Source organism: Drosophila takahashii, chromosome 3R (assembly GCF_030179915.1).
Source record: "Drosophila takahashii strain IR98-3 E-12201 chromosome 3R, DtakHiC1v2, whole genome shotgun sequence".
Lineage (NCBI taxonomy): Eukaryota > Metazoa > Arthropoda > Insecta > Diptera > Drosophilidae > Drosophila > Drosophila takahashii.
Genome location: NC_091681.1, coordinates 16,057,368 through 16,084,798, shown reverse-complemented (window position 1 = coordinate 16,084,798; position 27,431 = coordinate 16,057,368). Strand labels below are relative to the sequence as shown.

Below are 27,431 nucleotides of genomic sequence, written 5' to 3'. Positions count from 1 at the left end.
GCTCTCTCATAGGAAATGGAAATAATTCTGTATTCTGGACATTTCAGACAAAGGGAAGAAATGTGGCACAATAGACCCTAAGACAGGCTAATCCGAAGGCAAAACGTGTACATTACTTGCTCAAATATTGAACAATTGTGGGGGTTGAATATAATAACTTTTGTTAGATTTTTTCATTTAAAATAAAAATGGTTTTAAATATTGTTTTACAGTTTACAAAGCTTCTAATTGACGTCAAAGCAACAATATGCTTTTTCTGCGGGTTGATTACAAAATAAAGTCTTGTATTGTTGTACAATTTAAAAAATAATTATTCATTTTAATTATTAATATTCTATTATTTATTATTTGACGGGGCAAACAAAAGCTAATGTGAAAATAATTATTTTTAGTCAATTTTTTTAATATTTGCACAATAAAGTAATTGACGACTGTTGTTCTCTGCAGCTACGAAAATAATTTGATTCCTCTTTCATTGTAACTCACTTTGCTGATAGCATAAAAGGTAACCTGGGACTACGTAGATACCAATTAAAACACAGGCATTTACTAGAATTACACAATAGCTGCAGGCAAAAGTTGCTCTTTGTTAGGTGCTAAGCGAATTATGTTGTATTTAATTAAATGGCAATATTGAACAGCACAGCTGCAAATTGCCTTAAGAAGTGTGAGCTCAACATTAAATTATGTCACAAGATACGAAGGGAAAATATCTTCAGCTCCCAATCAAGCATACGCCCCATACGCCCCATATAAATAATTTCGTCCTGGCCAGCGGGCATTACTCATACGACCTGTCGACCCCCCGCGAGCGAGCAAAATGAACTACAGCCAGTCCCAGGAAGATTAATATGCAGCCCACTCACCCACTTACTCTTCTCTCCACTTGCAGTCACCACCGTTGAGCCGAACAACATGTATACGACCTGTATACCCATTGGAGGAAATTACTCGGGCGGCGGCGGTGTCTTTGCACCCACCACTCTGGCCAACGCCTCGTCGGATACTTTGGCCTCTGGGTTCGAGGCAGCCGGCTATGCGGCCTATTCGACGGCCCTCAGTGTTACGATTGCAATTGGCTGCAGCCTGCTGATACTCAATGTGCTGATTTTCGCCGGCGTCTACTATCAGCGCGACAAGACGCGGCTGGAGGTGAAGACCCTGCAGAAGCAGTACCAGCAGCGCAATATGCACCAGCAGGTGCCCTACCCACCGGAGCCCATCAAGCACGCCCACTACCACATGGGTCACTCGCAGAGCTCGGCGAACGTCATCGTGGACGTGGAGAGCCATCAGGACCAGGCCGGCCAGGCCGCCATGCTGCTCCAAGCCGCAGCAGCCGCGGCGGCAGCAGCGGCCAACGACGTCAAGCCACCGCCACCGCACATCTGCTCAAATACAGGTAGGTGGGAAATCTAGGTAGACTTGGAAATGTTTCGTTTATGTGATAATACTTTAATTGAACAGAACAAGATTTTCCATGGTTAATTTTATATTTCATTTTTATAAAAATATCATTAAAAAAATAACAACTTAAGTTTTTTTTTTCAAAATGGACTAAGCTTTAGAATTATTGTACACAATTGTAAATAGAGTTTTATATTCTTTTCACTTTGGCAAATTTGGACAGCCCTTGTGGATAACAAAGAAAATATAGATTTATTTTTTGTACATTTACAACACAAGTCTTTTAAAATAAAAACTCAGGAAGAATCCATCTCTGGATCAATTTTTTAGTGCCATTTTACAATCAGAAAAACCATTTTTTAGTCAGAAAATAGTCAAGCCTTTAAAAAAAATTGTTTAAAAACAGCTATTTAAAAACAACATTTAACATTAAATTTTTCGTTTATAACACTTTTTAATCAAACTGTGGAATTTATAAAATTTAAATATGTTAGCACTCTTGTTGTTTCATTAATAAAAATGTAATGCATTTTTAATCCTTAATATAAAAATGTTATTTGAAATTTAAGAACATCAAATAAATGAAAATATTAAAATTGCCTAATTCTGATTTTATCTTTAAAGTCAATTTCAATGCTAATCAATTTATTAACAATTGCTATTGACTCTTACCCTACAGGTATGCAACAGCAGGTGGGTGGCGGCAGCGGTGGAGCCCTAAATAACGGTGGCATCGAGGGGTCAAAGGTGACCACAGACAATCTGGGCAACGTCACTTACAGCACCAGCTCCAAGCAGCAGCAGCAGCAACATCAGCAGCGTGAGCACATGCAAATCAAGGGAATGACCGGCACGCAAACCTTCGCCCGAAGTGGCTCCGGATCAGGGGGCGGGGCAGGAGGCGGAGGAGGTGGAAGCGGTGGTTCCGGTTCCGGTGGCGCCTCCGTGGTGGTATCCGGCAGCAGTGTGAGCTACAATCCCGGCATGATGACGCTGCCCAAGTCGGGGGGACTCCATCACGCAGCCACTTTGAATTATGCGCGCAACACGGCCGCCTTGAATTTGTCGGGCGGTGGAACAGCCCTGGTGGATAGTCGCGGCAATGTCCTGCTCACCAGCACAGCAGTGGGTCCTGGAATGGGCGGTGGCTCTGGCGGCGGAGGAGGAGGATCCAGCGGTGGCGGAGGCGGTGATTGTATGACCCTGCCACGCAATCTAAGTCTGGCGGCCGCAGGACGACACAATCCCACGACAGGTAAGTCCCAGAAAACCGAAAAAAAACAAATAAAGTACAAACGAAAAACAATCCGTAACTTGAAGACGCAACAGCCAAAGGATATGCAATTGAATTGGCTTTTCAGCTCTTGCCAAAGTTGCAAGTTTGTTTCACGCTCTTCCACTTTTCCGGAACTGGGGAAAATCCAGCAGCAGCAGCAGGAAGGCAACAATATTGCGGGCTGGCAGCAATCAAGCTGAAATGTGATAAGATTTCATTTCATTATGAAGTGCTTGTTTCCCCTTCGCTCGTAAATTGTATCTGGTATCTTGTATCTTGTATCCTGTATCTCACTTCTCGATTCTCTGTCTCTGCGATTCGCTCCAAGTCTGCTTATTTGATTTCAAGCAAATGAATTCGAGATTGAAAAGCTTTTGTAAGAGTTCACACTTGGCAAGCACTGCAAATGGTAAAATACAGTTTGCATTACAATCAGGCGGAAACTTTGATGCGGTTGGAAATAAGAGTTTATTGGGTTCTGGATAAGTTTGGCAGGAAAAAAATCGAACTCATTTCAGTTTGCCACGGCAAAAAGTCACAAAATAAGCTCTTAAAATAAAACTTGTACAGTTTTCTACAGTTTTATGAAAAATATTGTTTTATTAAAATTAAAGCTTGAACAATTCTTCATTAAACTTTGTTTAATTTTTGTTTGTATATAATTTTTAGAGCCAAAACATTTAATTATGCAAGAAAACAATTTGAGAACCTAATTTATTATGGGTTATTTAAGACTTAATTGCAAAAATGTTCGATTATACGCAAAAAAAATCACATCTTCATTCAGAAACTGTATATATAAAATAAATAAGGCATTTCCTAAGGACTATAACTACTCTTTAAGTCCTTAAAACCCAAACAATGGGTTAATGGATGACCGAAAGTTGCCCCAAACTGATTGTCAAAAAAAAAGACTGGCATGACTTTGGAATGTTGAACCTGTCATGGGCTCTACGCCCACATACACATAAATATCCTGCTAAATCATCCCAAACAAACGAAAATATTGCTTAATCAAATTGAATGACCTTCGTGCCCAAAGGTCCTGACGTTGCAAAAAGCCAGAGGCAACCAAAAGCAAAAAAGAAAAAAAAAGAAGAATGTCCGCGTGAAAATTGAAATTGTTCTAATCAGCCGACGAGGAGGTTGTTTCGCTCTTTTTTTCTGGGCCGGCTAACACGTGTTATTGAATCATTGGAAAGGAAAAACGGAGCACCAAGAGGAAAAACAAGGCGAGGACCGGGAAAAACATTTACGCTTCGCTGGGGTTCAACGGACTTTTGACTTTTGACCACACAGAAACACAGACACCCAAGAAGCCCAACCGTAATCCCGGTTTGTGGACTTGGTCTGCAGCGGAAATTGTTGTACAAATTATGCTCCACTGATTGCCAAGGTTTTTAGTGTGCTGTTCAGGGAGCAGGGAGTCCAACTTCTGTTGCCTGATGAGCTGTTAAATGCGGTGGGTGGGAAAAGGGGGGTAGCTATTGACAGTTTTTGCCAGCCATCACGCAATAAAGTCGTTATGGGCCACTTCAAGAAATATGCCCCCCCTACCCCTCGTCCGTCTAATAAATCTCCAATATAAACGGCAAATAAAATAAAGATTCGTTTTGCGATTGTACAAGTATCCTTCTGCCATTGCAGTAGTCGTTCCCATTACCATTTTCCCAGTCACGACATGATTTTTATGATAAGATTTTCAATTTCAATCGACAGACAGAAATGTAACGATAACGATAAAGAAAATCTACAGCTCCGCCATAAAGGTAGCGTCCGCCGTAAAACAACTGAATGAAAACAACCATGATTCCGTGAAGCGTATTAAGCCAATAAAAAAAAAAATCGCATAAAACTGTTGGTTTTAGTTTAGCATAATAAAATGTAAACATTAACCCAGCCAGCGGTGCAGAATAAGTTGTGAATGGGAATGGAGGAATGGGAATGGAAATGGAAATGCGGTAAACCCCTCAATCTCTACATGTGGAATTATGGGTATTTTATTGCGGGTCCCGCACTGCAAAGCCCACACAATCTCTGCTCCTGGCCAAAATGTCGCTGGCATATTTGTGCGTAAATACATTTTTAGCCATCGATGGCAAATAAAACAACCATCCGATCCGATTCGATTCGATGAGGTGAGCAGATGACCAGGTCGGCAAACTCCAATTGTTTTTTCAAATAACAAAACTGTTGTTATTTCGGTTCAATTCAACCCTGAATCTGACAGATGAGGGAACACGTTTTAATTTTTTCCCAAAAATAAATTAGGGTTGAGCGCTGAAAATACCGAAAAACATACACATTTTAGCATGGGTTTGACAGATAATTTATACAAAAATAAATTGGGGAGGATTTTTAGACGGAATTTAAAATTGAAACCCGAAGTGAAGATACATATTGTATTTAGAGATTTTGATTACAAAATAAATACATTTTCAGCGGAATATTTTTTTTTTCCATAAATATTTCTGTTTACCAATAAATCCCTAAAATGTACCCAAAATTAAAAATCGATTTTATCTTCATTATAAATTTGAGATAGATTTTCTTGTAAAACTTTAATTATTTAATTAGCCATTAAATAAATATTTATTTATGGCCGAAATATATTCCTTAACATTCACATTTACTTTGCGATTTAATAAGGAATTACCAAAATACATAAACTTAATATTTCTGGATGCACTTCAAAAGTTGTAGAAACTAAGAAATTGATTTAATCAAAAATTTGCACTCCATGCCCACTTTCAACCCACTCAAATCGCAAAACTTTTATCCGAGAACCAATTTTCATAGACGAGAAGTTCCCTGGGAATCCAATTTTTAGCTACTTGAACAGGTTTATGCACTTATATTTTCTCAGGTCTCTAATTGCTGGTCGATAACGGTGAAAAAATAGCACAGAATAGAAGAGGCGAAAGGAAAGCTTGAGCCAAATACACATTTTCCATCGGATTGGCAAGAGCAGAGTGCGTTCCTTTTTTTATATTTTTGTATTTGCATAGAATATTTTGTTGCTGATTTAATTTTACGCTCGCGCCTTAACGGAAGCGGAAATTCGTAGTGGTTAAGTAGGATGGTGGGCGTGGCACTTGACGATGTTCTCGCCGATGATGATGATGATAATGATGTCGCTGCCATCAGGTGGCGACGTTGTCGGAAGTGGCGAGTGTTTCTCTGCTGGCATTTTGAGCGCTCTTTGCATTATTTATAATTATTGCGAATTTTCATATAATTATGCGTGGGCGCATATTTTCAGCATCTCCCTCCGCTGCTCAATTTTCTTTCTCGACTCTGCGTTCTGCATATATTTTGTGTTTTTTTTTCCCGTTCGTTTCTCCCCGCTGTCATTTATTTATTTAAGCAGCAAATTTTTTTTTCTGCTTGCCGCCTGCGAAGAGACTATAAATATTAAAGTCAACGGTAGTTTGTGTCTGGGCGAGAATCCTTGTGTAATTAATGTTTGTTCTGAGATTTTTGCTGGCTGGCCGCTCGCTTGAGGCACTCAAGTGGCACATTACAGTCCTTGTTGTTGCCGGTTGCCGTTTGCCTTTACTTCCTCTTACTTTTGTGTTTTCGTTGCGAAGGCCTGTGGATTATGTGAGTTTGCTGACATTGTTGAACGGCAGTTAAATGCCTCATTAGGTTAAGTTGCCTGCGCTTAAATTTGTTTCCGGCTCAGGTTTTCCTCGGTATATTGGCAAAAGATTTCATAATTTAATTGAAAACCATTTAAATTGAGCTTTGACCTAAATTTCATGCTCTGCCAGGAAATGTTTTTTACAATATTTTATTTGCTGTATATATTACAGAATAATTTACTTAAAATCTTTATTATTTATTTTAAAACGAGTGAATATTGTTGTTTGCTTGGCAAAAATTCTAGTTTAAATTATAAATTGAACAGAAAATGTATTCAAATATTTTTACATTTACCATAAATAAGTTTAAGTAAATCGGTTCAATTATTTAGATGTTCTCAATGCAAAATACATTTATATTTACTTTTTTGAATCAAAAATACAAGTGTTAAAGTCTTACCTTTTCCCATCCCCTCATAAATCATCGGGAAAAGCTTTATAGACACAATTTACACACACACACACGCTAAACGTTCAATTTACAGACTTGCAAAGTGAATTGGAAAATGTGTTGGCAACTTTTAGGGCCGGAATGCCGCCGTATTATGTTGGTGTAAAAGGGAAACTTTGTTTGCGAAAAATTTTGATTAGAGGCAGACTTAAAACTAAGCTGGCCCCATGCATATATGAATGGGAATTGGGAACGGAACTTGGACCCGTTCAATCGATAAAAATCCTTAGTCAGCCTTTTTTTTGTGGCCTTAATCATTTTCGATATATTTCGCTTTTTTGGCTTTAGATTTTGTGTGCAATGGGCAACTGGGCTCTGAGCTCTTTGAAGCCAGCGTTAAGCACTCAAAGTGAGGCTATTTCATATTTGGTTTTTTTCCTGGTGGCACTTTTCAATTTATTCAGATTTATACTTTGCATAGAGCGAACTTTTGGCGGATAAGCGCAGATGTGGAGCAAAAATAAAAGAGCCGACCTCAGACAAAAGTAACAAAATTGGAGAGGCTGGCAAGTGAGCGGGAAAAAATCAACAAAATTGAGTAAAAACAATGAAGCGTAAACGATTTTTGCTGACATGTGAGGGGGTTGAGGGAATGTAGGGTGCAGCAGCATAAATATAATAAAAATAAGGCAGCAAACAAAAGGCAAACGCGAGTTGCCTGTTAAGCACCCCAAACAGGGACAAAATAATATATGGTGGGTAAAATATATAGAGAGGGGTTCCAAAAGCACCTTATCCGTGACGTGACATGATTGTCATCCACATTGTCAACGGCAGGCAACCGCAGAACAACAGTTCCCTTTGGCCGCCAGGACATAAACAGCTTCATACAAATGTTATTATTGAAATTTCAGCAGGAAAAACAGGAAAACAGGGAAACCGAAAGACAGAAAGGAGAGTGCAAAAAGTGTTTGTCACACATACGCCGTGTGTACGCAACGGAAAATGACAAAAAATTATGAAAAATCTATTTGCAAACCAACAACCCTGCCGACGACTCTGACCATATTTTTGCCCCATGCCATCAGCATATGTTGGCCGTTTCTCCCCCCGAAAATCCCGATCAAAAAAAAAAGGGGCTTTCGAGGGGCAGAAGAGCAAACCAAACCAAACATTATTCGAACCCATCGATGCCGTCGTCACATTGTGTGCGGTTATTCTCCCTCCATATATATTCGATTGTCCCCAGCTCTGTTTACGATTCGCCTTCTTTGGTTTTATTATTTCGTCTAGGCATTGACGATTTCCCCCGAAAAATGATAGACGCTCGCCAAACTGCGGGCATACGAATAATACATACCGCCCTTACCGCAGGGTAATCCCCCCTGGAGTGGGGGATTTCCGGGTGGGCGGGGGCTTATTCGGTATCACTGTTAGTGGTCAGTTGGCTTTCAGCTCAAGTTGTTTGCCCCTGACAAAGGGTCGCAAATGGCGAGTAGTGAAGGAAAACGGGTGGAAAAAGTACGTATGAGAAAAGTCCCTATGATTACTGGTAAAATAAGGAAGATACACATAAGAAATCACACTTTATTTGACCTTTGGAATTGTTTTGCATTTTCTTCTGGTTTTATTATAAAGAAAATCTGGGGATCTTTAAATAAAATCTTAAATTTTTCTTTCAGAAGTTTAGTATTTTATTTTTTTATATTATTTTTATAAAAATTTACCTTTTTTATGTTATTCTTCACATTTGTAAAATCATATAAAGCATATTTGTTTAAAGTACTTCTTTTCTTTCTTTTTTATTATGCACATAATCACATTCTAATTTATGTTTTCATATATTTTTAGTAAGCATCTTCCAAAAATATTTAAGAATATATTATAAGGATATTTAATCTACTTTTAAATTTTATTTTATTCTAATTACAAATCCCTTAAACCTTAAAAATACAAAGGATCTCATAGAGACAACAACCCCATTTCGAGCAGCTTTCAAAGCAATGATAAATGATTTCATATCCACCGGAAGTTGAAGAACTTTTTCCGCGCGGCCATTTGTCATCAATCAATTAGAAGCATTTCCCCTGTCAAATGTGTCAAACTATTGCATAAACTAACATTAACCCCGGGCCAACTATGACCGTCTGGATGGGCTAATAAATTTTTCAGACTCGCCAAACGCTGGGCAAACATAAATCTACATGGCCATTGGCCAGCGAGTCGTACATATTTCATTGGGACGCGCTTCTCGGCGATTTCCCACTCGAGTTTACATGAGCGTTCCTGTTCCTCAGTTGCTGAGTTTCATTTCCTTGGCACTTCCTTGCAATACTTTCCCTTTTTTAATATGCTCATTCAATTTACTTGCGCCCGACTCCTCCAGCTCCTCTGCTCTTCGATTATTGATGACATGACAAACAAGGTACGATTTCCGCTTGGCGTTCGGGAAAGGAGAAGTTCGAGAATCATTTTTCTTTCAGCTCGATTGTATTTGTATGCGCATTAACTTCATTTTGCAATCATGCGCGCCATAAATCCAATTTAATTGTGCTGCTCACCCAGACACACACACACACACACACACAGGGACGTTGCTCACAGATACAAATACAAAAACACACGCATGAGCTGCTTGAGTGCACGGCGGCGTATACTTAATTTTTGCTCGTTCGTGCGCTCAATTCCGCTTCCTCGCAACTTCTAACTCAATGCTAAATAGAAGCACATAAATTTCCGTTCCCACCCACCCCCTCGATATCCGGTTTCAGATTTCCTCGGATTGCATTTTGAAAAATAGATTTTTTATACTGTTGCTCCTTTGGGTTTTTATCTACCTGTCTCCGTCTGCGTTTGCCTTTCTATCCATCTCTGTCCCCCATTGATTTACTACGCACAATTTTGTACCTTTTGAGGGAAAACGGCAAAGGGAAATGGGAAATGGCCGAGGTCTGCAGGTCTGCTGGTCTGCAGGTCCAGTTCGAGTGGCTCGTTGTGATTTATGTTTGATTGAAATGCTCTAAATTGTATGCTAATCTGGACTTTGACACAAAGCTCATTTGTTGTTGCCCCCGCACCCCCTCTGCCCTATCCCATTGCAATCGCATTTAAATGTTGTGCTTGGCTTTTGGCAGTTTGCCTAAGCGTTTGCTAATTTGAAAACCATTTCGGTTTCAAGGGGTTGCTTCTTCGAATCATTAGTCAGGCTTTCCAGGGTTCTCGCTTTCGATTCGATTCGACACAATTAAGTTGGGCGGTTGAGAATTCCATGGGAAATCTATTAATTGCCGAGAAATGTTCTCTCAAACTTAAAATATTCCAGAGAAATTTCGTAATGTACAATTGATTATGGGCTTGGAGAGTTATTGAGACTTGTGGTCAATAAATTGGAAAACAAATCACAGAGAAGCTGTTCTTAAACTTAAACAATAAATAAAGATAGTTATACCCTCTGGATGCTCCCTTTAAAATGGAAAATCACCCCTTGCCGGCCATATAACCCCCTCATAATCACGTAGCAGCCATCAAAAGTTGATGTGATTGCCGTCATTATGTGCAGCTGGCTGGGCGCGGTGGCTTCTCCATCTCTTGGCCATAAATCCCCGTAGATTCCGATCCCTTTCCGCCAATTTCCTGTCGCATGCCCTGCTAAGTATGCTATATGATTTTTTTTTGTTTTTAATAAGTCCACCAAATGTCAACCGTCGAGGGGAAACAGCTGAAAATCAGCAATAAATTGCCGTGAGTGAGTCAGAGAGTGGAGCATGCTTCATTAATGCGACAAGCGTGAGGGGCAGGCCCTTTTCACCCCTTAACCCCTTACCAGCCCATAGTGCATCCTTCACCCCACAACCCTCCACACACACAAACAACCGGCACAATTGGCTGCACTTGTGTGTCCACTTAGTTGGGCGAACAAAACCCACAATATCCACATGGCCGAGTGGTTGCACTCACGCCCCCCACTTTTGACCCCTTAACCCCTCACTGCCGCCACCCTTAACCCACCACTGGCCAGTGGCTCTTCATGTCGGTGCGGTTAAGTGAGCTCCGTGCGGCCGGCAGTTCTGTTTTATTTTTGCCTTTTTTGAGTTATGCGCGGCATTTCCGGTCTTGTCATTTCATACTAATCAACATCCGTTGAGCGCGCAATTTTGGCCAAGCACTTTGGACTGCATTATTTGGAGGCCATATATATATATACATGGATAGTCCGATATTTTTGGGGTAATATTTTCTGGCCCGCATTATACGCATTTGTTGCAGCATTTGGCATTGTAATTGCAACAGTGCGTATAAGTGATGTGCATATAAATTAGATTTGCTTCGCTGCGGGTTGCCTGGGTTGCCCAAGCAAAAAGTCCAGCTATGGAAATTGAAAATTTATTGCATACCCCGTGGCCAGGCACTCGGTTGGTGGTGTGGGTGATGGTGAAAGTGGTGGTTTCGGTCAGGTTGGGTCTTTGGTCTTTGGTTTTTCGGCCTGGCTTTCATTACAAATTACGCATACGCACCGTTGTTAATTTCATATTCATAAATGATGGCCGCACTCCTTGGGGAAATTGCATGGAGCACTTCAGCTTTGCGGTCCTTTATGCCACAGGTCCCATTCGCGCTCATGTGTGTGAGTGTGTATTATTTGTTAGCCAAAAAAAAAAAAGAAAATAAAAGGTTAAATTATGCCTCAGTTGAGGGCTTCTTTCGCCTTTGATCTCCGCTCCCTGCTAGAGCTTTGTGGCAAATCTCTGCTTTGGCCTACTGCAAACTAGCCAAAAGCCAGAGCCAAAGGCAACCATAATCCGGTACATTTGAGTCTGAATGCTCTCTTAGGTCCAGTCCATTTGGCCACTTGAACTGGCCCCCAAAAAGCGGAGCTGCCCATCAAATCCCCAGAAAGTCCTGGCCATAAACATAAAAACCAAAAGGGCACAACTCTCTGCTAGTTCGCTCGGCCATCGAGTACTTTGTTGAATTAAACCTCTAATTAGTGAAAGCGGGTTTTTGGCCCGGGATTAAAGGTTGCCCAGGGACATCTTGAATGACTAATGAAAATTTCTTTGAGTTTTTTAAAGATTTCCGCCTCTAGGAAGGGGCTCAGAAAAGCTGCAGCCAGGCTTGATTAAAAATGTTCATTAAGCTGGGGGAGCTTAAGCAAAACAAGGAACAGCTCCTCAGCTCTAGAGACGAAAATGGTGGAAGTTATGGATTTGGGAAATTCGTTGGCGCACGGTACATAATTCTCTGATAGCCTAAGCAGTACAAAAAGGTTTTATAAACTCTTAGGGAATTTGTAGATTTTAGGAACAGAAAAATCAGTCAGAAAATATAACTGTATTTTGGTTTTAAGGGAACAACAATAATTTCAAAGAATTATTTGACAATATAGATTAAATAATTATACCTTAAAAACAATTTTTCTATTTATAAAGAAATTAAATTAAATTAATAAAATTGAGACTAAAGTTAGGAACTTATGAAATAAATAAAAATAATAATGAAGTAATTTAAAAAGGCAAGGTTTCAATCAATTCTTGATCAATATTGATATCTAAAAGCTATTAAACTCTTTCTTGATAAATCCACCTTATAAATACCTTATGCTACCAAGAACTTATGGTCCTTTTCGCTTCATCTTCATGACATTTAGCACTTGCCCGTTACCAACTTCAGTTTTTATTACACGACACGACACTCCATTCGGAGCAGTCTGCTCTTTTAGTGCCGACTCACCAATAAAACTGCATTGTGTCTATAGAGCCCGGGCAAACAAATTAGTTCTGGCCCAGACACACACAAACACACACGCTCCGGAGCAGAAAAGGGGCGTTTGGGGGCATCAAAATATTAGACGCGTCAATAGCTGTGCACATTTTGCGCTTTTGCATTTGGAAGGCAATCGGGGCGACAAGTTGAACGACATCGAAAGCTGAAAGGCAGGAGGAGGAGGAGCCAAAGGAGGAGCAGCTGGGGGTAGTACATTGCCAATTCAATGGAACAAAAAGTGCAACCAACCAACTGATGACGATGACGATGAGAATGAGGATGTCGATGTCGATGATATGGGAATGTGTGTTTAATGGTTGACATTGTTGTTTACAAATTGACTTTTTGTTGCTGCCGCTGCTGCTGCTCGTCAATAAACATTTGCCTGATAATATGCCAACATATGCATAACGTTCATAAGTAGCTTACGTTCCATACCCTAAATTCCCCCTAGCACTGGGAAATATTATGGATTTGTCAAACGACATGGACTCCAGTATAAAATTTATTATAATAGATCTAAAATACCAAATAACAGAAAATATTATTTTCCAAGAGTTTTAGTTAAATAAGATAGATAAGTCCAAATTGAAATTAAGAAATTTTTCTAAATTTTTACAAACACTGTTTATGAAAAGAAGTAAAGATCTTTAATTCAGATATTTCAAAGAAAAAAAATTAATTTTAAATAAATGCTTTAAGAAGTGAAATTTATGGCAGATTAGAAAATATGATCCACTTGACTGAAGCATTTTTGTATTTTAAAATGTATAATATAATTTAATACTGATTTTCTTTGCATTTTTTCTCTCTGTGCAGCCGAGCTGCAGCAATATCAACAGCAACAGTCGGGCAAACATCAGGCAAATGGAGCTGTCCTCACTGGCATTCAGTCGCATCACATACGCGGACCACGCCCACCGCTCCGCACCGCCTCCTCGACGACAACGAACAGCAGCAGCAATAACTCCGCCATGGGCGTGGCCATGGGCGGGGGCGGTGGTGGTGGAAACATGCTGCTGGACCAAACGCCATCCGGCGGCAGCAGCAGCAGCGGGGTGAGCAGCGCCCCCAGCTCCTCGAAGGGTCACCACACCCACTCGCACTCGCATGCCGCCCACCTGGTCCACTCGCACGGCGACGGCCTCGTCCTGACCTCCGCCTCACCTGTGGGCGGTCAGCAGCAGCATCAGCATCCGCAGCAGCAGCAACAGCACCCGCAGCAGCATCCGCAACAGCAGCAACAACAGCAAGTGCCGCAGGCGGCGATGGACGAGATGCGCGTCTGATAGGTATCGGTCTTTGAGTTGGACTTATAGTCATCAACGGGGTAAGTGATGAAGCCTTTATTATAAATATAAGTTCCTTTTTCACCTTGGATTTTGTTATATATTATTCTTTTGGCATAAAATAATCATAGATACTTTTTTAATCTTATTTAATTCCTTTATTAAACGATCGCTGAAATTAATAATTTTATGGCGGGGGTTTAAAAAGGATTTTTTATTTTTTAAGAATTGTGAACTTTATAAATATTTGTAGAAAAAAAATCTTTTTTAGATTATTAAGTACTTATTAGGCAAACAAAATGGTAGTCTTAACGGTAGGATGATAATGAAAATAGAAAAATTCAATATTTTATCTTTATTAGACATATGAATTCAACACTTCGTTATCAGGCGATTTTTTCACTAGTGTTTCTGTTGAATCTTCCTCCAATTTGAACATTATATCATTCTGTTCCGAGCATTCCTCTTCGTCATCATCCTCCTCTTCCTCTACCTCCTCATCATCCTCATCTTCTTTCTTTATGAGGGGATGAGAACTCAGGGGATTGTCGGTGAACTCGTATGTAATTTCTCCAAACGAATTTATTTTCGCATATTCATACAGATAGTATTTATTATTCATTTCGCGTATTATGCCAAAGCGTAGTCCAACTTTGAGGGCCTTCTTCAATTCTTTGGTGTAATATTTGGGACGCCACGTGGCGTTCAAGGTGGTAAGGACGAACTCCAGGATGTCCTCCCAATCGGTTGGTGGGTCAAGTTTCTTCAAGGCGAGTGTGAGATAGTGCGATATAGTGAGTCTCTCCATTTTCCTTCTTTTTTTGTTTACTTTCTAAAGAGACAACAAAGATATTGACAGGAAAATAACAGAAAAATGGGAAAAATTTAAAGTCGATTCTGTGAGAAATTTCCTTAAAATGTAGTTCCCCTGGCAAATAAAGAATGACAAACATTTTGAACCCTTTAGAGAGAGCCGAAAAAAGCAAAGGTCGTGACGGGACATCGAGAAAAGGTAAAAAATAAAATATCTGCGCACACAGGCTCTGATCAAAAATAACAAACGGCATGTCAAACATGCGGCAGCAAAAAATGCTGGCTCTTTATTTGATAAAAAAAGAGGACAAATAAAACATAAATATGCATGGAAAGCACGGAGTTCATGGTTCAAGGTGGACTCAAATGTCGCAGTCACTGGCATGGAAAAATGCCAGAGAGAGTGGGCTGGTCGCCCGAAAATTCCCCCAAAAATGTGGGAGCTTTAATGGGGAGTTTTTTTTCGCAGAACTCAACGTGAAAAACAAGTAACTACAAATTAAATATATACGTGGGTAATAATGCCAGCAGAGCCGAGGAGAGTGAAATTATAAACGAAATTAAAAATGGAACCACCAGACCCAGCCATAACAAGTGGCAAGGTGCAAGGCAATTTGCGGCATGCAACTTGCAACCGGAGCACCCAACTAATTTATGAGCCCCAATGTCGGACTCTGGAAATTCGAGCTAAACCAAATTAAAACTGCAGTGTGGCCAGGAAAAAACTTAAAAATTGCATTAACTGGAACCCCAAGCTGTGTAACTGGAACTGAGCCCCAATTGCAATGCTGTCAACTCGAAAGGAAATGGAGAAACTGTGGAATTATTTTGGCAGCAAACCTTTGGGTTGAAAGTAAAATTGGTTCTCCATAAAAACCACACTCAACTGGGATTTACTGAGAATATTGTATAGCCTAACAGGAATTTATTTGTTTATTCAACAGACTTTTAGCTTAGATATTTTTTTGACTTAATAGATTTTTCATGTAGTTAAAAAATCATCAACAATTTTTAAAAAGTATTATTTAAAAATATTGATTACTAGGCAATTTTCCTTTAAGTATTTGATGTAAGAAAAAAGACCAAAGCAATACAATTTATTTATTAAATCCGCATCGAAGGAAGCTCTCTTCCGCACCTCCAAAAAGCTGGCCGAAAAGATCAAGCCACTCACAGAACATTTTATCATCTACTTGGCTGTCCGCTTTCAGCCACTTGGACATGAGTATGTGTGTGTGTGCAAGGGTGTAAGGTGTAAGTGGGTGTCTGTGTGGGTGGGTCAGGACACTATTTCACCTGGCGTACAATTAAATTTGCATTTCTTTCCCTCTTTTTGCTTTTTGTTTAACCCACGCTGCCGCCTGCACAGCCTCCGCCTTGGTTTCCTTAACTTTTAGCTGATTAACATTTCTGCGCTGTTCTCTTGGCGCGGTGGAAAATGCAATTTTCCCTCCCGACTAAAGTGAAAACGGGGGAGGGGGAGGTGAAGAGAGGTTCACAGGGCCAAATGGCAACTTTTATGTAAATTTACACCCACAAACACGCACACAGGTTGCTGTGTCGAAGTGTGTATGTGTTAAAAGCGCAATAAACATTAATTTCACATTCTTTTTCCTTAAGCCACTCCACTGGCTTTGAGCTCCTTACACTCTGCTTAAGTTCCTCCTGCAGTTGAATATTTTTGGCACTTGTTTAAATTATGATCAAAAGGTTGGGGAAAATGGTTTTGGGAAAACCAACAAAAGCTATGATGGCCAGACTCGGACAATTTCTTTGATTGCATTGCGTGAAAGGAAAACAAACAATCAGAGGCCGCTGCTTAGGAAAATTCCTTTGAGCATTCAACAAATTAATAGTAAGATTTCCGAATATGCAAATGGCTAAAATTTAATCACTAGGCAAATTTGACAATTTCTTAAGCCTGTGCTTTCATTTAATTTGGCCAGCAAACATAAATAATTTCAATTTACTTGTTTGCATTTCTGCACAATTGATGTCACCATCTTACGCATAAGTAACCAATTAAGTAAACAAATTGACGAAAATACAGCTCGAATTTCTCATTAATTTCGGTTAGTCCTTAAACTTATCGTTTGTGGTTACCTTGGTTGCCATCGTTTTGCGATTTTTGTGTAATTATTGGCTTAAAAGGGAATCTGTTCGCACACAAATTTTCTCCCAAAGGCTTGTATGCTAAATGTGTTGTGTAATTAGCGCAAGTTGCATCAAGCACCCAGGAGGTAAAGATTAGGTGGATATGGTTTAGGTTTCGGGTTACGAACATTATTTTATAAAATCTAAAACTAAATTAAAAAAATTATGAATTAATTAAGTTCATTCTATTTTTTCCCATAACGCAGCTAGAGAAAGCATATTTATTTACTTTGGTTAATATTTTAAAATATTTCCTATCTTGAAAGTTATTATCGTGTTTATGAATAATTAATTTATATTCCCTACTAATTCTTTTCTTTTTATTCATGATAATGAATTCTATGAACCTGAGCGAATTTACGACACTTGACTGATGTTTATTATTTCATGGGAAATTTAAAGCCCGTCAGTTGCCTCGATAGACCACTCGGTCTCCCTGGTTTTCTCCTTCTGAGCCGGAGTTTTCACCCCTCTTTAGGGGCACAAGATATGCAAAGTGGCTGCACAAACATGCGCGTAATACGTTAATGATGGTCTCTGCCCTTCCATACCCCCATCTAACCATAACACCCCCTCAACCCCTTTTTTCCACCCGTAACTTGCACACATTGTAGCAACGATTTGCATTACGCGCATTACTCAGTTCACTCATTTTGCCGGTGCTTCTTTTTCTTTTAGTTTTGGTATCTTGCAAGGAGAAAGTCTAAGCTGCATAGCTGCAATCCCAAACCCCCCGTCAAAACCACTCATGCCCCCTTTCCGCCTCCGCCCATGAAGCCCAGTCAACAATCTGCGCCAAATTGTGCGCTCAACTGTGCAGCAGCTATGCCTCCTCCTGCGCTCCCACCCCCTTTTAACTTAACCCTTGCCTCCAAGCCGCCCAATCTAAGAACCCACCTTACACCAGGAACCCCCATACCAAGCCATCCCAACTCTGATGGCCAAAGAGCTGGCAAAACAAAAGGCAGCCGCGCATTTTTCGCAACTGCACTTTACTTTGCACTTTTCGCTTTCTTTGCATAAATTCTCGCCCACCCGAGTTTACTGTACTGCAAAAATGGGCACGCATAGCGAAAAAGAAAGAAAACAAATTGGCAGAAAAGTGTCGCGGGGAAGACTAAGAGATACCCTTTAATTTTGGGAAAAAGATTACCTACTCTTTGAAATATTTCTTAAATTTTGAACCAGTTTTCTGGGAAATTTTCTTTAAATTTACCTCTAGTATTCAAGAAAATTATAAAATAAAATTTCCCAAAATAATAATAGAAGTGGGAAAAAGGGATAACATGCCACAAGATGAATATAGAAAAAATATATATCTAACTTATTTTCAATCGTAAAATAAACAAAAAAAAACAAGCACTAATTCGAATCACCCCTTTTGAATTTCTGGAGTACCCGGTGCAAAAACACAAACAGCGGTAGTTTGAAGAAAAAGTTGAGGAAGAGAACCTAGGAAAGAAAGGGAAAAAACGAAGAGGAAGCTGAATAAATATGGCATGCAGCTGCTGCAGAAGATTTCCCGCTGAATTTTAAACTAAACACAAAAGCATAATGGAAAATGGAAAGCGCCAACAGAGCGCAATGAAGTGTACGGCCATGAGAACGGCGTAACATCAGCGAATTCGTGAATCCGCGACCAAATGGAGCCGAGTTCCACGATAGGACAGATACGCAAAAGGGCTGGCTATATAGATATAGCGCGGCCAACTGAGTGGCACTGATGGGCATGCACTTCTGGCAGGCACTGTGTCGTTAAGGTTCAAGTCGCAACGGGGGGTGTGAAAATGGGGGAAAAGTAATGGTTGCAACTGTCAGTCAGTCAGTCGGTCGAACTAGAAGTGTACTGAGTCCTTTTGAAGAAAGTGATAGATACAAAGTCACTCATAAAGTCATATTACATCCAACCGCGTTACGAAGATTTTTCCAAACTACTAAACAATAAGACAACTCAGTTCTATCGATTATTTCACACTCAATAAACACAAAATACTTGGAAGGAATTGCATCTTAATAAGGTTATAAAAAAATATAGTAAACAAAATTCCTTTTGTCTAGCCTTAAATTACATTTTAACGCGCTCAATGAATATCAAATAAACTATTTAAAATTGGTTTATTATTGCCGAACCCTCTAAATTCAATTTGAATATTCACTAGATTTATTTTAAGGTTTTAAAGCATAGCCTCATTAATTTGAACATGAAAACGATAAAAATCATAGGTCTTAAATCTACTTTATTTAAACATCTATGCTTTTTTATTAAGGAACTCTTTATTTAATTTACAAAAATCATGAATATTTATGAACCGTATTTTGTCATGAATAATTCGCCTATTTTATTTAAAATTTTAAAATTTAAACCCCAACATTTGTGTTGTTGCAGCTCCATAGAAACCCTGCGAGCGGAAACGCCCGAGGAGTTCTATGCACCGAAGCAGGCGGATGATGACGGCCAACTCAATGGGACACCAGCAGATGCAGCAGCTGCGGAGGGCGATGGAGCGGGAAAACCCGGAGGAGGAGGAGGAGGAGTAGGACCACCGCCCATCAGTGACCACAGGCAGCGACAGCAGCTGAAGAAGTTGCGTTTCAAGCGGGAAATGCACGCCTTGGCGCTCGAGGGTGGCGATGTGGCCAGGGGCTACTGCTCCTGCGACGAGCAGTGGACCAACTCCTCCTCGCCGACGTCCACCATTTCGCCAACGATGCCAACTGCCGGAAATGCCAGAGGCGTAGGCGGCGGAGGGGGAGGACGCCTTGCAACCGGAAACGGGCCTGGAAACTCCAGCGGCAGCAGCGGTATTGTCAAAATGGCGGCTGCCACGCCAATGGCGGCGACGGCGGGAAAGCGTAGCGGGCGGCTCAAGCAGCAGCATCATGTGCGCTTTTCCGACGAGAAAAACTTCTCGGATTGAGGGGGAAAAACCAACTACTAGACTGCACCTAATCTCTGTTTAGTCATAGGCGAAAAAAAAGTCAAAAACAAATCATCAGAAAACCCTAAGAAATTATATTACAAATCGGTAGATAAACGTAATCAACTAAGGATCCTGTAAATATAGTTCGAAAGTGTTAGTTAAAATATCTGTGTTTAGTTGCTCGATAGATCTGTTGTGAAACATACATATATATGCGTATATATAAATAAAATATATATGTATGAGTATAATCAAGTAATCACGTAAGCGTAGCACAAATGCATTTTTTCCACTCATCAGCTAATTGAAAGCAAATATTGATGGAGATTGTTGATAACGGAATTCTGTTGACGGCATTGTAAATATTCTAGTCAAAATAAACATAAAATGTGGTATTATTTACTGAAAGTAAAACGATGAAAATAAAATTAAAAAAGTACACTTAAAATGAAAAAAAGAAACACAAACATGGCTCAAAATAGATTAGATTAACAATGAAAGTAATGAGAGGCATAATTGAAAACAAATAACTAGTTAATTATTTAAATTAATACTCCGAGGATGGAAAGTAAACAAGTGACGCTTTTTTTTACTGTGTACAAAGCCAGCCAACACACTGAAAAATAAAAAAAACAAAATGTTTAATTTAAAGGAAATCGAATTAATTGTAAAACACACCGAAAATTGTTGCAAGGCTTTTAAAATATACGTTTGTAATTCTTTTCCTTATGAATTGATCAAGAACAAAAGCACATTTTCTTTTATAAAATCCTACCAACGTAATAGTTACCTCAACCTAACAAAAACTGCCAATCAATCAACTGTTTCATTTTGTTTTTACTTTGGATTATTCTAATAAGTCTGTCTTAAGTCTAAGTACTCTTCCAGTTAATTTGTAAAACATTCTGACAAAAACCCATAAAAAGCGTCGCCAAAAAAAAAACAAAATATGATATTTGTATTTTTAAGACTACATTTATAATCGTCTAGTTTAAAATATGAAAAAAAAATGATTGCAGACATGCAAAGAACTTAATTAAGTGATTAATATGAAATAAAGTTAAACTAAATGAGATATAAACAAACCATTAAACTAAAAACAATAAAAACTAAATTAAATAAATACTAAAACAAGAGTTTTATTTTGTGGTAGCAAAATAATAATTAATTTAAATTTTCTGTAAATTTAATTCTGATCTTTTTTCGTGATTAAAATAAAACATGCATGCTCGTAAACAGCACCATAGGTGTATCGTTTTCACATCCCATAACCAAAACTGGACCACTGTTTTTCGTTTCGCAATTTATGAACCTTGGGAATGCCTGCTAACAGCTAATAAAGACCTTAAGACCCCGGTGAACCCGATCTAACCCGGAGGATTGCGGGATTCATTTCGTTTTAAATGCTCTTCGTTTATGAGCAGAATTTTCGTTCGGGCCATTTTAATGGCTCAAATTTTTATGGCAGCCAACAGCGGTTATTAAATCAAATTTTATGTCTGGCCAGCAATATGGCGGAAAAGGATCTCCGAGGGAGGGGGCAAAAGTTTGCTAAGTTCAGGCGGAAAATTCAAGGTTCTTGGCGAATTAATTTATATCATGAAGCTCACTTGCTGGCAGCGAACACATCAAATATGTATGTAGCCAAGCCACGCCCCTCCAGCCCCCGGAAAACCGCCGCACTATCTGCTCTTGAAGCTTGTTTATGTTTGGCGAAAACTATTCCAATTAACTTGGCCAAAAAAGAAAACAAGAATGGCGGAAAAATAGAAAATGAAAGCTGAACAAAAAAAAACAAAATGCCCGCTGGTCATTTTGTAACTCTTTTGTGGACTGACTTTTCCGCCCATTTCCCGCCCAGTTTGTTTGTTTTGTTTGATGTGTGTTGCATGCAACTTTGTTTTTTTTTTTCAGTTGCCTTCTCTTTTACTCGTTTGCAAAATGCCAAAGTTTTATGCGCAAATTTCATTATTTAAAATGTGTTGGTAAATGAGTATGGTGATGTGTATCGCGGCAAAATGGCTGAAGAGTGTGCAGCATACATATAAAAAAGGAGAGCTCGCGGGCATAATTAATTTAAAATTAAACACACTTCACATTCGTTAAACCTCTTTGATGAGCACCAAATTTAGAACTGCTTTTTCGTGCTCTTTTTGAAGTGACATTCTGTGCGCAGTTGTTTAGATAGTAATTATGTATTTTAATTACTTGTCAAAAGTGTTAAATTTAATGGCTATAGAAATTGCGGTTTAAAAAAAAAGAGTTTTATTGCGAATACAATTAAATTTTAAATTTTTATCAGTTTAGTAACGCTTTTACAGTTCTTGGAAAATTAATGAATATATCTACGATTAATTTAAGATTACCTAACATACAAAAAAGTTTTGAATATAGAATTAAAAACATTAAGTGGGGTCCAATTATTTTTAAAATCCCCTAACATGATAATATATTACTAAGAAATATTTAAAAATCCTTAGGTATCTATAGAAAAAAAAAAAATATATATATAATATATTTTAAAACTAAAACCCCCCAAATCATTAGCTATTTTCCGCTCTGCAGAAAAACTCCATCAGCACCCCAGAAAAACCAACTGAACGCCCCTGGAATTCTCCCCACTAACCACAACTTGCCGTAATGTCGGTTTTGAAGTGAATATTCGCTTTTAATGTTTGCTTTTTATTACAAACTAAATGCGAAAAATGTGTTGGCCAAGAGATTTATGTATGTGAGAAGAGCGGAGGATTTAGAGGTTCGGGGTGTCTTCGCTTGACACTTGCTACCTTTTTATTATAAATGTTTTATAGCGGGGAATTTTACAAATTACTTTTTGTGAAGCTTCTCGGTCGCACACATGCGGACATAAAAACTTGATGACAGGTGTAGCAAATTAGGATTATTATTTTAAATACCGAAAAAGCCAACGACGAAACCCCCTGCATCCCAAATGCTAATTAATGCGTTGAGCAAACTGCAAAAATTTGATGATGAATTGTAGCATGGTTTTTATTGAAGTTCTAGCATGCGAGTGTCATGAAAATCTACTGATTAAAATATATAAAAATTACTGCAGTTTTATGTTGGTTGTTTCTATAATTTATTTCTTTTTTAACGATAATCCTATTTTATGTACTTTTAAACACTGTCTTGTTAAATGCATCTTGTAATTATTTATTCCCAAATCCCAGTTTGCCCTGGAATTTGCCTTCTCAGCCGCAGCATCTATTAATTAATTGAACCCAATATATTTGGGCCTTCGTCTCTCTCAACTTGCAGTTTTCGGCTCATTAAACTTCGAGTGTTACATTTTCGTAGGCTAAACTCGATGAAGAAGCCGAGCCTAATTCCCTAATTCAGACTTGACTGCTCATAAAAGTCTAAAGTTATGGCAATAATAGCAGCAGCAGCAGAAGGTACAACAATTTGTTTTTGCCGCTGTCGTGTGGGAGGCAAGCACATTTATATGTTTTCCCACGGTTAACACGACGTATGCGTAATTTATGTCGCTCGCCGGCAGCAGCAGCAGGTGTACGGGTCACATAGCGCGGTTTTTATATTTCCAAAGTTCCGGCGCGAATTTGATGAATGTTTGCACTTTTTAACGACGAATCCATAGGAGTGACTCCCATTTGAAGATAGTGCATTCATAAATTACCCACTCAAGAAGGTGCAATTTTATGAGAAATCATTAAGCGGAAATGGATTTAAACTTGGCGCGCTGCATTTGAAGGTGGTATTCTGAACGGCTAAAGCCACACTGAAGTTTAGGATTACCTAGCTTTTTTACTCTGAAGAGATATTATAATTGAATTACGGTATTTTAAGTGGTCTCCTGCAATTTTCTTGCAATAACTTATTTTAAATATGTCAGTCCAAAAAAAAAAACTAAACAGGGTCAAACTGTAGAAGCTGTGTTAAAAATTATTCTTTGAAAATATTAAATTCAGAATTTTATTTATATTTATACTTTGCCCATTTCTATTGGACTCCAAAGCAGATTTTAGGTACCATTCGTCACTACGAGGGCGACCGTCTTACTTTTACATTGGATCTACATATGAAGTTCCTTTTATACCCGGAATGGCGCTTTATTCAACTTTGTAAACAGTTTCGCGGAGTTGCCAGACCAATTTTCCGGTGGTATCTCAACAGAAATGTTAAGAAGGAGGGTGACGCGGCTAAGATTAGCGAGGACACTGGTTTAACATTATGATTTTAAAGGACAGTGTCATACCGGGTTTTTGAAACATCGTTGGTTTCCCAACTCTAAAAAAAACCAATCCGGTTCGGAGTGGTTCACAGCCCTGGTTAAGATACAACGTTTTCTTACATTGGCAGAACTGTTGCGCCTCTGCCGCTGCTCTGCCAATGTAAGAAAACGTTGTATCTTAACATTGCTGTTAGAAAAACCATGAAATCTAACATTTAGGAGCGCCAAATTGGCGGAAGGGGGAGACTGGTTTAAGGAAACGGGCGCCCTCTATGGAAACATTTGTGAGCTGACAATTTTAGGGGGAAAGCAACATTTTCATCTGGCAACACTGATCAATTTCAACGTTAGAGCCGGGTTACGTATAGGGATGTGAAATATTTTTAAAATATCGTATCGCTGATATATTTTCCTTAAAGCCTAGTACTCAGTACGACGAAAACTGCTAGCTAAGCATAGGAGTAAGCGAGAGGCAAATAGGTAGCTAAAGCCTTTAGCTGGGACTTTTTTCCACCGCGGTACTCAGTTGAGCTAAGGAAATAGTGAGAAAATACCACAAAAATACTAGATTTAGCGGATGAACTCCGATGAACGCCTTTAGCCGCCGACCAAAGAATAAAAAATTTGATCTTTGCCTGTGTATGTGCAGACGCGGTGTGCCAATAACAAATTATAAATGGAAGGAAAACCCTAAAAACTGCCTGTAGGAGTTGCGGCAATACATATCTCCATGCCAACAGCAAATTTAAAGCTTGCGACCCAGGTCGGCTCAACATTTTGTAACATTTCAAAATTGGCGCCAGTTGATTTGTTTGCTGAGAGTAAGACCATGCTACATGCATTGCGGATGAAGTCCGAAAACTTCGGCCACACTAAAAGATTAATATTTTTCGACTAGTAAAACTCTTAGCCCAACTGAGTACTAGGCTTAAGAAAAATATCAATATGATATTTAATATATCGCCAAAAAAACATTGATATATCAGATATATCAGATATTTTTGAAATTTTTTTTATTTGAATTTCAAAATTTTAGCCGCGTATATAAGCTAACAACAAAGACTTTTGCCCTAAAATTAATGTAAAAGCACTAGAAAAGTATAAACAATATAATAAGTTTTATTAAATTTCTTATTTTATTAGTTCCACACATAAAAGTGTTTGATTTTCAAGTGGGATAACATATTTTATGTATTCCCACTTGTTTTAATAGTTTTAAAACAAAGTTTGCACTTAGTTTGTTTTTATTAATTTCACCGAAATAAATTTTAACACACTTCCTTTTTTTGTGCACAGATGAGAGAAAGATATGCAAATATCAAATAATATCGAAAAATAAACTATCAATATATCACGATATAAATATTTTGTTTTGCAAAAATATCGATATATTGATATTTTGATATATTTTTGACATCCCTAGTTACGTATAAAAACTTCGTAACAACAATGACGGAGAGCCGGGTTACGTACAAAAACTTACGTTAAAACTTACGTATAAAAAAACTTCGAACGCAGGCGGACGTGTCGCGGATGTCGGAAGGTGGAGCTTGTGAATTGTTCTTGTGCCGTGCCCCGCGCACTCAAAGCCAATAAGAGCCGAGAGAAAATAAACACGGGCTGCGCCTGCTGCTTTTCGTGCATTAAACGGTTCGTGGCCAGTCCATATTTTTTTCCACTTTAAGGAAACACAATTTCCATTCGTTTGCAAATACAACGCACGCACGCACACCCACACACACGCACCAGGCGAGTGCGTAGGTGTGAAAACAAGTGAAACAGAGTTGGGAAAACAAACTGGGATACTGGCTAAAAATATTGGATTAAAAATTAAGCTCGAATAAAAGTCAAAATAATAACAACAACAGCAATCAATCGAAAATGCGCGTGTGACAAAGAGAGGGCGAGTGAGGAAAAGAGAGGGAGAGCAGCCTACACACACACACACACGCTGACGTCGACGCGCTGTCTGTTCAGTGGAGCAGTGTTGCCAGCCCACAAACAGCTGCCCGAGAATCCCAATTAAATAATTAATAAGTTCAAATCAGAATTGGAGTATCTGAGGCCGATTTTGCATACTTCATTTCCCCAATTCGGCTTATTGGCATTGGGGCTCTGCGCTGCTGCTGCTGAGTTGGCAACACTGGCCTGGCCCCCCAAAAAGAGAGCGAGCGAGCGAGAGAGCAAGCGCGAGAGAGTCACATGCTGGGGCGCTCATTTCAATTTTCCTCAATGAACACTTTTCACGGTTTTCGGTTCGTCGGTTCGCGTTTTCCACAGTCGTGCGTTGTTTTTGCTCGTGGAAAAGTTGTAAGGCCCAGCCAGCCAGGCAGCAAGTACATAATATAGCCAACATTTATTCGCAGTGCACGCAGCGCGGGAGAGCGAGCTGTTAAATAATTTTTAAAGTGTTTGTGTTTTTAACGTGTACAACCCAACAAAAAAAAAAAAAGAATTCTATGCCTTTTGCATAACAAAAACAAACGTAGCAAATAAAAGAAAAAGAGCCATAAACACACACACTCGGTTAAAAATACAGAGAGAGAGACAGAGAGACGGACGCCTACGTCAATAAGTGAAAAACGGTAAGTGCAAATTCTTTTTCCCCATGTTGTGTGTGCTCGCCAATTGGAAAATTTCTTACTTCCCCTCCCGCTTCCGCTCTCTCTTGTTCTTGCTCTTGTTCCTGCTCCCCCCTCTTCCTGGCTCGCTCTTACACTTGCTTTTACGTTGTTGGCAAGCAGCGCTTCATTCATTTCCACAAACAGCATATAAACACACATACCAGCACACCCCCGCTCTCTCTCTGTTCGGGAGAGCGAGTGTGTTTTAGTGTGACCGTCTGTATTTGTTGTAGTTGGTCAGGCCACAAAATTTGTATTCGAGAAATTCTATTCGCCTTTTGTTAAAAAAGTAAAAAAACGTAAGCCATTTGCACATCATATTGTTCATAAAAAACAATGGCTCATAGAATTCAGTTGGCGTGTGTTTGTGTGCATTCTTTATCATTGATATGTTAAATGTGAAATGTTGAAATTCAAATTAAGCTCAGCGTTTTTGTAAACAAAAACAATGGAGTGAGAATCGGCTACTGAAATTAGCTAAAGATAAAAAGTTACTGGTTTTCTGTGGGTTTCATTAGGGAAATCATGATTAGTATATGGGATTTTGTTGGCAGTGTAAAGGGGAAAAAAAATGATGATAATATTTTAAAACTGCGAGAACAGTGAATATTTTTGGAAAAAGCTAAAGGTCCTTTTCTCCGTGCAATGGTCCCACTGTTACCAACTGAAGTTAACCGCCCCCACCACCCCCTCCTGTCCACACACACACAGACGCACTTGCACTCTGACTGGCTGGCCATCGTTGTGTGTGTGTAATTAGCAACAAAACTCTCGCTGGCAACTGCATCGCATGAGATTCGATGCTTTTGTTATTGTTGCTGGTCCTGGTCTCTCTCTCTTTCTTTCTCTCACAGCTCTCTCCCACCCTTTCTACCGTCTAATTTACATTTGAATGTGCGTGAGCGCGCATTTGTTGATAATTATCAGCAAATTACT

The 27,431-nt window shown here is 39.2% G+C and overlaps 2 protein-coding genes across 12 annotated transcripts in view; both read left to right on the top strand.

The window, feature by feature from the left end:
• Nlg4 (Neuroligin 4) overlaps positions 1-20,739 on the top strand; it is a 45,242-nt gene extending 24,503 nt beyond the window's left edge. For 5 of the 6 annotated variants that reach the window (XM_070216404.1, XM_070216407.1, XM_070216402.1 and 2 more), the window contains exons 11-14: positions 893-1,402; positions 2,087-2,662; positions 13,301-13,811; positions 19,124-19,263. In XM_070216404.1, the coding sequence (XP_070072505.1) occupies positions 893-1,402; positions 2,087-2,662; positions 13,301-13,770 (1,556 nt within the window). In that variant the 3' untranslated portion in view covers positions 13,771-13,811; positions 19,124-19,263. Of the gene's footprint in view, positions 1-892; positions 1,403-2,086; positions 2,663-13,300; positions 13,812-19,123 lie in introns of all 6 variants that reach the window. The other variant, XM_044394005.2, reaches the window with a different exon arrangement.
• Positions 20,740-25,344: 4,605 nt separating this feature from the next.
• The window catches only part of cic (Putative transcription factor capicua), a 47,413-nt gene continuing 45,326 nt past the window's right edge, over positions 25,345-27,431 (top strand). For 5 of the 6 annotated variants that reach the window (XM_017138013.3, XM_070216399.1, XM_070216398.1 and 2 more), the window contains exons 1-2: positions 25,381-25,521; positions 26,238-26,456. The gene's annotated coding sequence lies outside the window, so the exon portion shown is untranslated. Of the gene's footprint in view, positions 25,522-26,237; positions 26,457-27,431 lie in introns of all 6 variants that reach the window. The other variant, XM_070216397.1, reaches the window with a different exon arrangement.